The sequence below is a fragment of the Pan paniscus genome, chromosome 4 (assembly GCF_029289425.2).
Source record: "Pan paniscus chromosome 4, NHGRI_mPanPan1-v2.0_pri, whole genome shotgun sequence".
Lineage (NCBI taxonomy): Eukaryota > Metazoa > Chordata > Mammalia > Primates > Hominidae > Pan > Pan paniscus.
The window spans coordinates 76,643,745-76,656,587 of NC_073253.2; the positions used below are offsets into that span (position 1 = coordinate 76,643,745).

Below are 12,843 nucleotides of genomic sequence, written 5' to 3' on the forward strand. Positions count from 1 at the left end.
AACTTTTTTATATTCTTTGGCTCAATATCTGAGCTAAGTGACCTTGATCTAGTTCTTCACTTCTCTGAGGTTTAATTTCCCTTATTATACAATAAAAATGATAATGCCTTCTTTACAAATAATACTGAGTAGATGCAATTAAAAGAGACAGCATATGTAAAAGCATCTGGCACATAGTAAATGATCAAGAAATGTTTCCTTCGTTTCTCTCCTCCCTTTCCTTCCTCCCTCCTTTTTTTCTTTCCTTTTCTCTTCTCCCTTCCCTTTATTCCTGATTCATGCCACCTGACCAGTTTTTTATGATGGATGGGCACGTTTGCTCCCATCTAGGGAGGGCTGTTGATCTAGCAACAGCTTGGCTGGTTGAATTGGAGGCTGACTCCCTCATTCCCAGCTCGTCCCCCAGAATTCCTCTACCATATATCATTCTGCTGGATGATGTAACAATGAAAATTATTAAATAATGAAGTCAGTGTCTTCCATCTAAATTCTTTATGCTGAGCAGCTCAGTGACTTTTAACACATCAAGAGCCACCTTTCGGTGTTTTCACAAAAGGAAACTGGTCTATAATAGTTACTTATGATGAGGAGACCTAAAAATGCCTCTAACACATAACTGATGCCCCTCGGGCCTTTTATGATTTGGGTGTGGGCCTCAGCAAAATACAGAATGGTAGAGAAGCAGGCTCATAATTTGATGCAGAGACTGTCCTGAAGTTATTGGACCGAGCCCAGAGCAAGGCTCAGATGAGATTGAGCCAGTGGAGGTTAGTCATCCTCCTGGTGGAATCCATCCTGTACCAGGGATGGCTCTATGTGGAGGCCCCAAAGAATTGAGGCAAAGGAAAGTAATTTCTCCTTTAGAAATTCAAATTAAACCGGAGCCACTAAAGAGCTGACTATCTTTCTTCTTCTCCCCATTCAACAAGTGTTCATCTGGATAATTTGGAGTAATCCCTTCCCTCGTAGCCCCAGTAGTAGCTACCAGCCAGGCAGATGCCACAGGGCTGGCATAGGCCTCAGAAGCCCTTGAAGCTGCAGGCTGGGGGCATCTGCTACAGCATCCTACTTGTTGTCAGGGGACCAATTCTCCTAACTGGTCAGCAGCCTGGAGAGATTATGTCATCCACTGTCCTTCACCCATGGGTGTCAAACCAAAATAAAATTCAAGGGTTAGAAAACATCCAGCGCAACTCTAGCCTTGCAGGATATCTCATGAGAAGAAAAAACTTTTGTTGAAAATCTGCTTATTTTGCATTAGAAATAAAAATGCCTCTTTGATATTGCATTGGTTTAGGATGCAGAGAGACACAGAGATAGACCTTCAAATAGCTTTTGGTTATTGCTAATATATTTTTAAATGTTCTTCAAGGGCTGCTTGTCCCAGGGATAATTTCTGTCTTGGAGTTTTCCCCTTCAGGTTCTTCTAGTGGAGGTCATTAGAATGGGAGTGTTTAACCCAGAAGATTAGTCAAGAGGAGTCAGTTGGCCTCTGCCACATGACTGCCAAATGTCTGATGCACCCACCCTGAATTCATCTCACTTGGACACCTCTGGAGATGAATGCCTAATGCAATGGTCCCTGACCACAGTGAGCTCTCCCATGCTAATCTCTTCCTCTTCTTTCTCCAGCAAGGACTGAAAATAGTTCACCATGCAGAGAAGACACTGTCTAGCTTCTGCAAGTGGCAGAAGAGTATCAATCCCAAGAGTGACCTCAATCCTGTTCATCACGACGTGGCTGTCCTTCTCACCAGGTACACCAGAGACTACATGAAACCCAGGGGCAGTAAAGCAGGGAGGGCTGGCAGGTGAAAGGCTTACCAGGTGTTCAAACCCATGACATTCTCACTATTCTTTGCTGCTCTCGTAAAGACAGTGTCTTTGATCTAGTCAACGCCTGACTTCCCTATCAGCAGAGGAAACAGTTTAACAAACTTGCTAATACGACAAAGCTCTCCTTGTTAATAAACTGCATCTGCTGGCAAAATGCAGGCCTCTTTACTATCCCACTGATGATTTCCTTTTTAAAACTGGTTTCTTCATGTAGCTCTATAAACAATCAGGAAGCTTGTTTGCAGAGCCTCATTAAAGACACTTGTTACTTTTAACCAGTGGGATTTCCAATCCTTTGCTATTTTATTTTTCTCCAATGTAGAAACATGAAATATCTTTACAGAAATCTGTACACCTTTTAACTGTTTGATGCTGAGGATAGGATATGAGGAGCAGGTCCCCACTGAGTAGGCAGACTGGTTTGGTTACACCTTTCTCCCATGAAAATATCATTTTGTTCTAATCACAATAGAGCCTATAGTGCTAATAAGAACGATCAAACCTTCCAGGACTCATAGCTGTAAAAATCCAATGAACTTTCTTGATCAACTCTTGCTCTTTGAAGGCTATGTTTGCTCATTGATTCAATAAATATTTATTGAGCACCTACTATATACTAGGCACTATTTTAATCTAGATGAAAGAAGGGCTTATATTAGAATGGGGTAAAGTAAATTCTTCTTGGGCTCCCTATGCCTATTTGTCCAGAAATCCAGGTATGTATAGTAAAGGAGGCCTCTTGGCCCTGCCCTTCAACCACAGAGAACCTCAAGCACTGAAAGGCCCTTGGTGTGCACTGTCCCTTTGGAGGATAGGCTGCCCATGAACATTTTGGCCCTGTGATCTGTCCCTGTGATAAGATCATCTCAATACGTAGAATCCCTACAAGGAAGGATAATCAGCCCCCACCCTATCCAAATGTCTACCTTGCCCTGATCCAAAACTCCAGTCATCAGAATCACTCTTTTGAGTGAAGGTATTCAAACGCTGGTTAAATGTGAATGTATCCCACAGGAAGTTTTTGACATAAGCCTGTGACAGTAGGTACATTAGGTTCTAAGACACCTTGGGTTGATCAATAGGTCCCCTGGGAAATAGCATGGGTGTGGAATGTAAGCACGGGGACTCTGGGGAGCTAGCAGACAGCCTGGGGACACCGAGGACCTGGTCAAGAGGCCAGGTGAAGGCTTCAGTCAGACAGAAACTTCTGTAGGGAAGAACCCCAGAGTCAGGGAATGGCATTGCCCACTAAGTTGTGTCTCAGAAAGTCTTTCCTTCCCCTGAGAGCAGAATCAGATGCTCCTGTCATTCTCACCTGAAGAAATGAGTGAGTTAATGATAGCTTACATGTGTGAAATGTTTGATATGGACCAGGCACTGTGCTATGTCTATTAGAACAGCCATTGTTCCATTTACTTCCCACAAGAACACTGGTAGTTGGCTACTATTAATCATTCATATTTTACATATAGGGAAACTGAACCTTGGTTATGTCTCTTGCCCAAAATCTCATTGCTGTTAACGGGTACAATTGGGACTTAAGTCCAGGTAGTTTGACCCCAACAGCCATAACTTAGCTATTACCCAATATGAATACGAAGGATCTGATCTCCTTTTTTTCTTATAGTCACTTTCCTTCCTTAGGACAGGGGTCTGTTTGCATAAAAGTGTGTTGAACCTCAACAGCTCCTAGACAGTGGAGAGCATTTCAAGTTCTATAGCAGTATTTCCCACCCTCAGCACTATTAATATTTGGGGCTGATGATTCTTTGTCGTTGGGCCTATCTTGTGCATTGTAAGATATTTAGCAGCATATCTGGCCTCTACCCATGAGATGTCAGTAGCACTCTCCTCCAAGCTCTGACAGCTGAAACTGTCTGCAGACATTGCCAAATGTCCCTTAGGAGGGGGTGAAGAGCAAAATCACCCACCCTCATTGAAAACCACTTGCCTGAAAAGATAGGTAGGATCACGAAGGGAGGGAGGTATGAGACTGAGCTTTGCCTCTGAGAGACTATCCTGAGATCCACATTAACAGAGTTCTCTACAGAACAGCATTCAGTAGATGGAAGATTTGGCACGAAACACACCCAATGTGGGTTCCACATGTGCAGCTAGTGGCTGCTGCAAGCCAAGGCATATTTTCTGTTACATAGTGGCCCCAGTGCATGGTGGAAGTAGAGCTTAAGCTGCTGGCCTGTAAGAACCATGTTCCTATAATTCTTTTGTTAGCCACTTTTTTCTTTAGTGCTGGACACTTCAGAGGCACTCTATAATCAGTATTTAATGTGCCTGACCTCCTGCCATATCAAAATGAGAAAGTCAGGGGATCAGCAATGAGCACCATTCATCTTTTTCCAGCAGCTTCACACAGACCTGGACTTTTTGAATGAAATAATAACAAGTGCATTCTGCAGCAGGGGTAGAAAAGTGTTTGATTGGTTCTCTTACAGACCTAGAAGTTACGTAAATGACTGGGCTGTATAATCTCGCTCTCCAGTACTGAACCCCCAGTAACTGCTGCTGCTAGTGAGAGTGCGGATTTGAGTTTGTGGTGCATGTACTGAGACTGGGCCTGCTCTTTCCTGTCCTATTACCCCAGCCATTGCAACCTGGAGAACTGAAGATTCACATGGGTTCTCAAAGTCTGGATCTTTTCCATGTCCCAATGGATGAAAAAAGCAGACCATTTGCTGCTAGAAATGGTGCCCACACAAACCCCGTTAGCTGCTGGTGTTCAATTAACTAGAGCTCATAACACTGTGGCCATTTCTGCTAGTCCCTCTTGGCAAAGAGCTCCTTTTGTGCTAAAGAAAACCTAGTGACTAATTAGTGACTCTTTCAAAAGTCTTGTCCGTGATTGAAATAATCTCTACCAGTTTATGGGAGCATGTTTTTTCTATTTAAAAGCCATAATTAGTATTTTCTGAGATTCTAGGTGTACATGCACACACAGGCATGCATTCTCTCATATACACAATATTGTTAGTGGAATGGGGCTGGATAGACAAGTATTAAATCTCTGGATAGGTTGATGGGACCAACTATCTTTTTCATGAATGGGAAAAAGAAGTTCTTAGATGAGTTTTGAACACAGACCTCAGAAAGACTAAAAAGGATTTTCATATTTGAAAAACTCCAGTCACTGCTGATTGTTCCTTCCCTATTTAAAAGTTCAAATTAACTTGAGTTTTCAATAAAATCTTTTGTTGGCCAAATCATGTAATTTGACCTCCCGAGATCCAGAGCAAAATAAGCTCAAAATAACACATTTGCTATATTTTCCCACATTCTGTGTTGGTGAAATTCAGTAATCAATAGGTAAAATCAGAATCATCTCAGTGAATTCAAAATTGCTGCCTACATTCATGTAGACTTTTTAAAAAATGCCAAGCATTCTTTACAGACCATATTGAATGTGAGTTTATACCCAGATTTTTTTCCAGGAGGTTTTTCCAGATGTTCCTTTGGGCGCCTGAGCTTCTGTATTCTCTGCTTTCAGAAAGGACATCTGTGCTGGTTTCAATCGCCCCTGCGAGACCCTGGGCCTGTCTCACCTTTCGGGAATGTGTCAGCCTCACCGCAGTTGTAACATCAATGAAGATTCGGGACTCCCTCTGGCTTTCACAATTGCCCATGAGCTAGGACACAGGTAAAGGGCCAATGATAGGGAGGTTTGCTCTCCATATTCATGTGTCAATATCAGCAGAGAGAATGGAACACACCTCAAATTGGGGGTCAGGAGACTCAGATTATACTGTGGCTTGTGACTTACCCTCCTCAACCTCTGCTTTCATCTGTAAAGTGGGGATAGTAATGCACCTCATGGGCTCCAATGTCTCCACTGCCCAGACCATGTATACTCACACACATCACAGAACCAAATAGGCCACTCCAGTTCTCTGGATTAGAATGGAGGAAGGGCAGAGATAAGCTTGAACTCAGTTGTTTAATTGAGGAATAACCCTTGGTTAGTTCTTATGAAATGATAATGTTAATATCACTAAAAAGCCATAAAACCTAACATTTTTGCACCTTACTTTGTGCCATTGTGCTTTTCATTGCATCATTGAATCTGCTTAACAACCTCTTGAAATAGATGGTACTGTTAGTCCCGTTTTACTTATGTTTATTAAAGGAGGACATGGAATAAATAAAAAATGGAAAACTGCTGTAAATTTGGAAAGACTATAATGTGAACACCAGTTAACTGGATGTCCAAGTTGTTCACAAAAATGTGTGAATTTGATTAGGTGAATTCCTTGAAGGCAGGTTTCAGAATGCTTGAGTGAAGATATAATGAGATTCTGAATTCACCAGATATCAGAGGTTTCCATGGAGGAAAGTTCTTAGCTTATTTGTAACTTTATTTGCTGTTATATTTGCTAACCACAAATAAGAGAGCATCATACTAATAGGAAACTGGGTGGGGAGGCACATGAACAGCTGAATTATATCCCCTGCCTGTCATGTATCCACCAGCCTGGATCTCCTCCCTTTGAAGAAGGAAAAATGCTGGGGAATATTCTTAGTGCACAACTAGAAAAGAGGCAGGATTGGAAAAAACACTGGAGACTGAATTATTCCAGGCCTGGCCTCTCCAGTTTCGGCTTGCTCACCATTTTTCTAATATAACATTTGGACTTTCTAAAACAATTTTACCTACATTATAAAGCCAGAGCATTGCTTTGAGAATTGGAGAAAGAGAATTGTTGTTCTGACTTCTCTATTGACCAATATTATGACCTTAGATAATTCCCTTCACCACTCTATACCTGTTTCCTCATCTATAAAATGAGTAGGTTGAACTAGGCAATATCTAAGGTGATTTATTGGATTCTCACCAAAAAGACCTTGGTTATAAATGTGATATATTCCAGTATCCTTAGTTGTCAAAAATTCAGAGATAGAGAAGCTAAGTGACTTGCTTTCATTAAATAATAATTAGGGATGCAGGGGAGCTGGCCATCTTGATGAGGCTAGGCCATAGTTGTTGGCATGTCGATAATAAAACCTGGCAAAATGTTAAGTTATTGTTATGCGCAAACAGACAGGAGTCCCCAGTTCTGAAATGTGGAAGGACATGGCCCCTGTGGCCTTCAGTCAAGACATGTCAACAGTACCTGCTGGCCAAACAATGCTAGGTGACTGTAACTGGGTCAAACTGAGAAGTTATCACTCAAGCCATCCCAACAATGGTATACTCAAACCAAAGAGAAGTGGAAAAGACTTTGCTTGATAAAAGACATTTTCGAATCCTCACTTTTTGTGTTCCAAGGAAGGATTCTTTCTATCCTCAAGTTCAACCTGATCTTGTAACAAGAATATGTTAAGCATGTCCTTCAAAAGCAATGTTGCCCAATTTTTGAGGCAATCATTGACTTAACTTCCTGGGCATGGACACTTCACCTTTGTAAGGAAGGCCACCTAAGTAAACAAAGCTAAGGGCAAGTATGATCCTCCTTTCAGATTTCAAATTTTCTCTAATAAAGTTAAGAACCTCATGGTAACATTACTTGGGCACAATTTCCCTGAACACTTAAAAACAAATATTAGTGGTAGATGTTTAATAGTTATTGGGAGTGGTGGATTATTTAACAGACTAGAACTGAGTCACTACCTGAATCACTTTGATATTGTAGTAAGTTTAAACTGAACACTCGTTCAGAACTATCTGATGCATTGTGGAAATAAAACTACTGTAAGGTTTCTTTATCCTATGCTTTTGTTGTTATTATTGTTCTATTTCAATTATGCAGGAAGAAAGTGAGGATCTAGCTCCTAAAAAAACCTCTAACTAATTATCAAGTTTCTAAGTAAAAGAATTAAAGAACACTGAAGGCAGAACTAGAGAACCGTCTTTGAGTTTATTCAGAAAGCCATTATTCTCAGCAAACTAACACAGGAACAGAAAACCAAATACCTCATATTCCCACTCATAAGTGGGAGTTGAACAGTGAGAACACATGAATACAGGGAGGGGAACATCACACACTGGGGCCTGTCGGGGTTCAGGGGAAAGGGGAGAGATAGCATTCGGGGCATACCTAATGCATAATCTAGGCTTAAAATCTAGATGATGAGTTGATGGGTGCAGCAAACCACCATGGCACATGTATACTTATGTAACAAACCTGCACATTCTGCACATGTATCCCAGAACTTAAAGTAAAATAAAATAAAAAAATAAAATAAAATAAAATAAAAATAAATAAATAAAACTAAAAAAAAAAAGTCAACCCCGAGACAAGGATTTGAGAGCAATTAATTTATGTGGAAGGTAAAGGAAATACCAGTAGGGTAGTAGGGTGTAAAAGAGAACAGGGAAGTTAGACAATAAACAATTCATTATCTCAGCTTCCACTCTGAGCAGTTGAACCTTAATCCCATGGACAAACTCCAAGAACGGTATACAACACACGTTTCAGAGTTACCCTACCCAACGTGAGAAGAACTGGGCTGTTTTATATACCAACACCCTTAAGCTGTTGGTTAGAGGCTGTTCCCAGAGGTTGTTATTAATAATTCCTTGATACTTTCAGCAGAGCAGTCTAATTGGCTCTGGAGAAATCCCAGGTAAAGAGATGCATATAGTAACAGCTGGAAGGCAGCTAGTAGTGAGTCTATGAACAGGTACCAGTAGCATCTGTTACCAATAACTTACTCAGGGGCATTAAATGCTGCCCCTTAGAAAGTTATAAGCCATGGAAGATAAAATATACATACTTTTCCATATGCCGTCTACTAAGTATGATGAAAAACACTGAACACTATATCAAAAACAAACATAGGAAGACTGAAAGATGGAGAGAAGGAAGACAGGCTGAGGACCACAGAACCTGAAGAGTGACATGGTGGTGAATTCCCTGGCTTTTCTTTTCTCTCATATATGCCAGACTTGGAACTGATGATGGCAACAACCTGGAAATACAAACACACACACACACACAAGCACACACAAAATCACCCACATACGCCTGTTCTCTCTATCCAAAGGAGTAGGAGAGGGACAGTCTAACAAGGCAGAAAATTTTAGACAGTAACTCTTCCACTCCAGGTGAACAGCAAAGGAAAGAAAAAACTGTAAAACTGTGGCTCTATGCTAGCAAAGTCTGAGTGGGAAGCCTAGACTTGCATCTGTGTGAAGCTATAACAAAGCATCAAACACCACTACTTGGGTAGTGTCAAAAAGACCAGTTAGGGACTAAGACTTTGATCCCTACAGGCCAGTAATGAGGGCTCCCCTAGCCCCACCCCTGTGGTGTCAGGACAGATTACATGGGGAGCCAGAAATTTCATCCACCCCTAGACAGTAACAAGGAGCCATCCCTTTGACAACTCAGGTACCTATAAAGGCTTGGCAGTATTGAAGCAGTGGCCCCACTCCCTTCCCCTCCAGAGTAGTGTCAGAAAAGCAAGCTAAAACTGAAGATTTAAATACAATCCATAACATAATATAAAAACCTCCAGGTTTCAATATAAATCACTCATTATACCAAGAACCAGAATATCTCAAACTGAATGAAAAAAAAGAATGTCAAGAGATGACAGATTTTAGAATTAGCTGACAAATATTTCAAAGCGGCCATGGTGAAAAAGTTTCAATGAGCAATTACCAGCAACCTTTAAACAAATGAAAAAATAATGTGTCAGCTAAGAAATAAAAGACATGAAGAAGAGTCAAACATGTAGAACTGAAAAATGCAATAATGTAAATAAAAAGCTCAGTGAACACTAGGGCTCAACAGTAGAATGGATGAGAAAGAGGAAAGAATTAATGACCTAGAAAATAGAACAATAGAAATTATGTAATCTGTATGAGCAAAGAGAAAGAGACTAAAAGAAATTGAACAGAGCTTCAGAGACCCGTGAGAATATAACAAAAGATCTTACGTTCATGTCATTGGAGCCTCAGAAAGAGAGGAAAAAGACAATGGCATTGAAAAAGTGCTCAGAGAACAAATGGCTGAAAATTCTGCAAATTGGATGAGACATAAACCCACATATTTAAGAAGGTGAGAGAAACTCAACCAGGTTAAACCCAAAGAAAATCCATGCCCAGGCCTATCATAATTAAACTTCTGAAATCTAAAGAGAAAGGAAAATCTTCAAAGCTCAAGAGAGAAATGATACCCCATCTATAGGAGGGAAACTATTCGAGTGACAGTGGATTTCTCATCAGAAACAATGAAAGCCCAAAGAAGTGGTGCAATATTTTTCAATGTTAAAAGAAAAGACCTGTCGACAACCAAGAATCATAAACCAAATAAAGTGGATGAGAAGGGAAAACTTTCTAATTCATTTTATGCAGCTAGTATTACCCTGGCACTAATTTCAGACAAAGACAATGCAAAAGAGAAAACTAAAGAACAATATCCTTCAGGAATATAGATGTAAAAAAATTAACAAAATATTAGCAGGTAGAATTCAGCAATATAAGAAAAAAAGAATTAGACACAATGACCAAGTGGGATTTAGTTCAGGGATGCAAAGCTGGCTCAATATTTGAAAATCAGCATAATCCACCATTGTAACAGGCTAAACAAGAGAAACCACATGATTATATTAATATTAATTTTAGTAGATAAAACATTTGACAAAATTTGACATCTATTCATCATAAAAACACTCAGAAACTGAAATTTCCTCAACTTGATAAAGAACATCTTCAAAAAATTTAAACCTAATATTATACTTAATGCTAGATCACTGAATATGTTTCCCCTAAGATCAAAAACAAGACAACGATGTCCATTCTCACCACTTCTTATTCAACATAGTACTAATAGTTGCAGCCAGTACAATAAGACAAGGAAAGGAAATAAAAAGCATACATATGGGAAAGAAAGAAACAAAACTATCCCTGTTTGCAAGTAACATCATTGTGTATGTGGGGGACCCCATATACAATGAGAGAACTGATCTTTGACTAAGTCTACAGAAATATACAATGGGGAAAGGACACCATGTTTAATAAATGGTGCTGGCAAAATTGGATAGCCACACGCAGAAGAATGAAACTGGACCCCTATCTCTCACCACATACAGAAACTAACTCAAGATTGATCGAAGACCTAAATGTAAGTCCTGAAACTACAAAAATCCTAGAAGAAAGAAACTCTTTTGGTCCAGGCAAAGAATTTATGGCTAAGACCTTAAAAGCAAATGCAGCAAAACAAAAAATAACCAAATGGGACTTAATTAAACAAAAAAGCTTCTACACAGCAAAAGAAATAATCAGTGGAGTAAACAGACAACCCACAGAGTGGAGAAAACATATGTAAACTATACATCTGACAAAGGACTAATATCGAGAATCTATTAGGAATTCAAACAACTGAACAAGAAAAAATAAACAACCCCATTAAAAAGTAGGAATAGGATAAGAACAGACATTTTTCAAAAGAAGACACAAAAGTGGCCAATAAACATATAAAAAATCCTCAACATCACTAATTATCAGAGAGATGCAAATTAAAACCACAGTGAGGTATTATCTCACACCAATCAGAATGAGTATTATTCAAAAAATCAAAAAAGGACAGCTATTGGCAAGGATGTGGAGAAAAGAGAATGCTTATACACCACCGTGGTTGGAAATATAAATTAGCACAAACTCTATGGGAAACAGTATGGAGGTTTCTCAAGAGCTAAAACTAGAGCTATCATTCGACCCAGCAATCCCACTACTGGTTAGGTACCCAAAGGAAGAGAAATTATTGTGTAAAAAAGATACCTGCACTCGTATGTTTATTGCAGCACTATTCACAATGGCAAAGTCAGGAATCAACCAACAGATGACTGGATAATGAAAATGTGGTATATATAGACCACAGAATACTACACTGCCATAAAAAAGAATGAAATCATGTCTTGCGCAGCAACATAGATGGAGTTGGAGACCATTATCCTAAGTGAAATAACTTAGAAAATCAAATACCTCATATTCTCACTTACAAGTGGGAGCTAAACAATGAGTATGTATAGACATACAGAGGGAAATTATAGACACTGGGGACTCCAAAAGCTGGGGAGAGTGGGAGGAGAATGAGTTGAAAAGTTACCTACTGGGTACAACGTTCACCATTTGGGTGATAGGTACACTAGAAGCCCAAACCTCAGTGTTATGCAATGTATCTATGTAAAAGACCTGCACATGTATCCCCCAAACTTATAAAAATAAAGAAGAGAAAAAAACTGTTAAGGTGCCTCTCAGGTACTTCTTTTTTAGTTGTATAATTCTAATTAGCTGTGGACCAAACTAAGAAACATTGGCGAGATCAACGAAATGGCCTGGGACAGACCATAAGGAGAAAAATATATTAAAACAATATCCCAAGAAGACACCCATCATAGTTTAATAACAAAGATATCCCTTTGTTTTTTGCACACTTGTTTGTTTCATCACTGATTGTGTATAATACAAAAGAGAAAGTAACTTGTGCTATCACCCAAGTGAATAATTTTACTTTTATTTTGAGAGAAAACTTAAAAATCTATTTGTGAGGGCCCTAGATTATATGGCTTGGTGTAGCGACATATCCACAGCTAAGAAGATCATTATTCATGTAGGTTTTTAGAACCTTGCTTGCAGTTTAGGATTTTAACTACTGAACAGTCAAACTTGTAGAGTACTTCATGATCTGGGTGGGGCTGGATTTGTAGCAGGCTAGGGAAAACCTGCTCAGAAGGAAGCTTTCGTTGAACCACATTCTTTGTACATTGATTCTCTGACTTCTTTGTGAGTTTTATATTCATGTGGAATGTGATTAGAGTTTGTTAAGTACATTGATAATACCATAATGCATGAAAACACAAGAAAATCTCCAAATCCCCCAAAGACTCTTCTCAGCAAGAGTTGCTAATACTGATCAGAAGGTTTCATTAAAGTTGGATATGAGCTTCCCAGTCAGACGAGTTGAATTTCACTACAAAGAGTAAAAGGTCATACAGATTTAGAAATTTAAGCCAATGTCTCCAGGTTTAAATGTCTAGTGTCTCAAAGTC

General features: G+C 39.5%; 1 protein-coding gene across 1 annotated transcript in view; it reads left to right on the forward strand.

Annotated features, from left to right (window-relative positions):
• The window catches only part of ADAMTS12 (ADAM metallopeptidase with thrombospondin type 1 motif 12), a 384,174-nt gene that overhangs the window by 243,761 nt on the left and 127,570 nt on the right, over positions 1 to 12,843 (forward strand). Inside the window, exons 6-7 of the mRNA XM_003818504.6 lie at positions 1,633 to 1,757; positions 5,339 to 5,488. Of these exons, the coding sequence (XP_003818552.3) occupies positions 1,633 to 1,757; positions 5,339 to 5,488 (275 nt within the window). The remainder of the gene's footprint in view (positions 1 to 1,632; positions 1,758 to 5,338; positions 5,489 to 12,843) is intronic.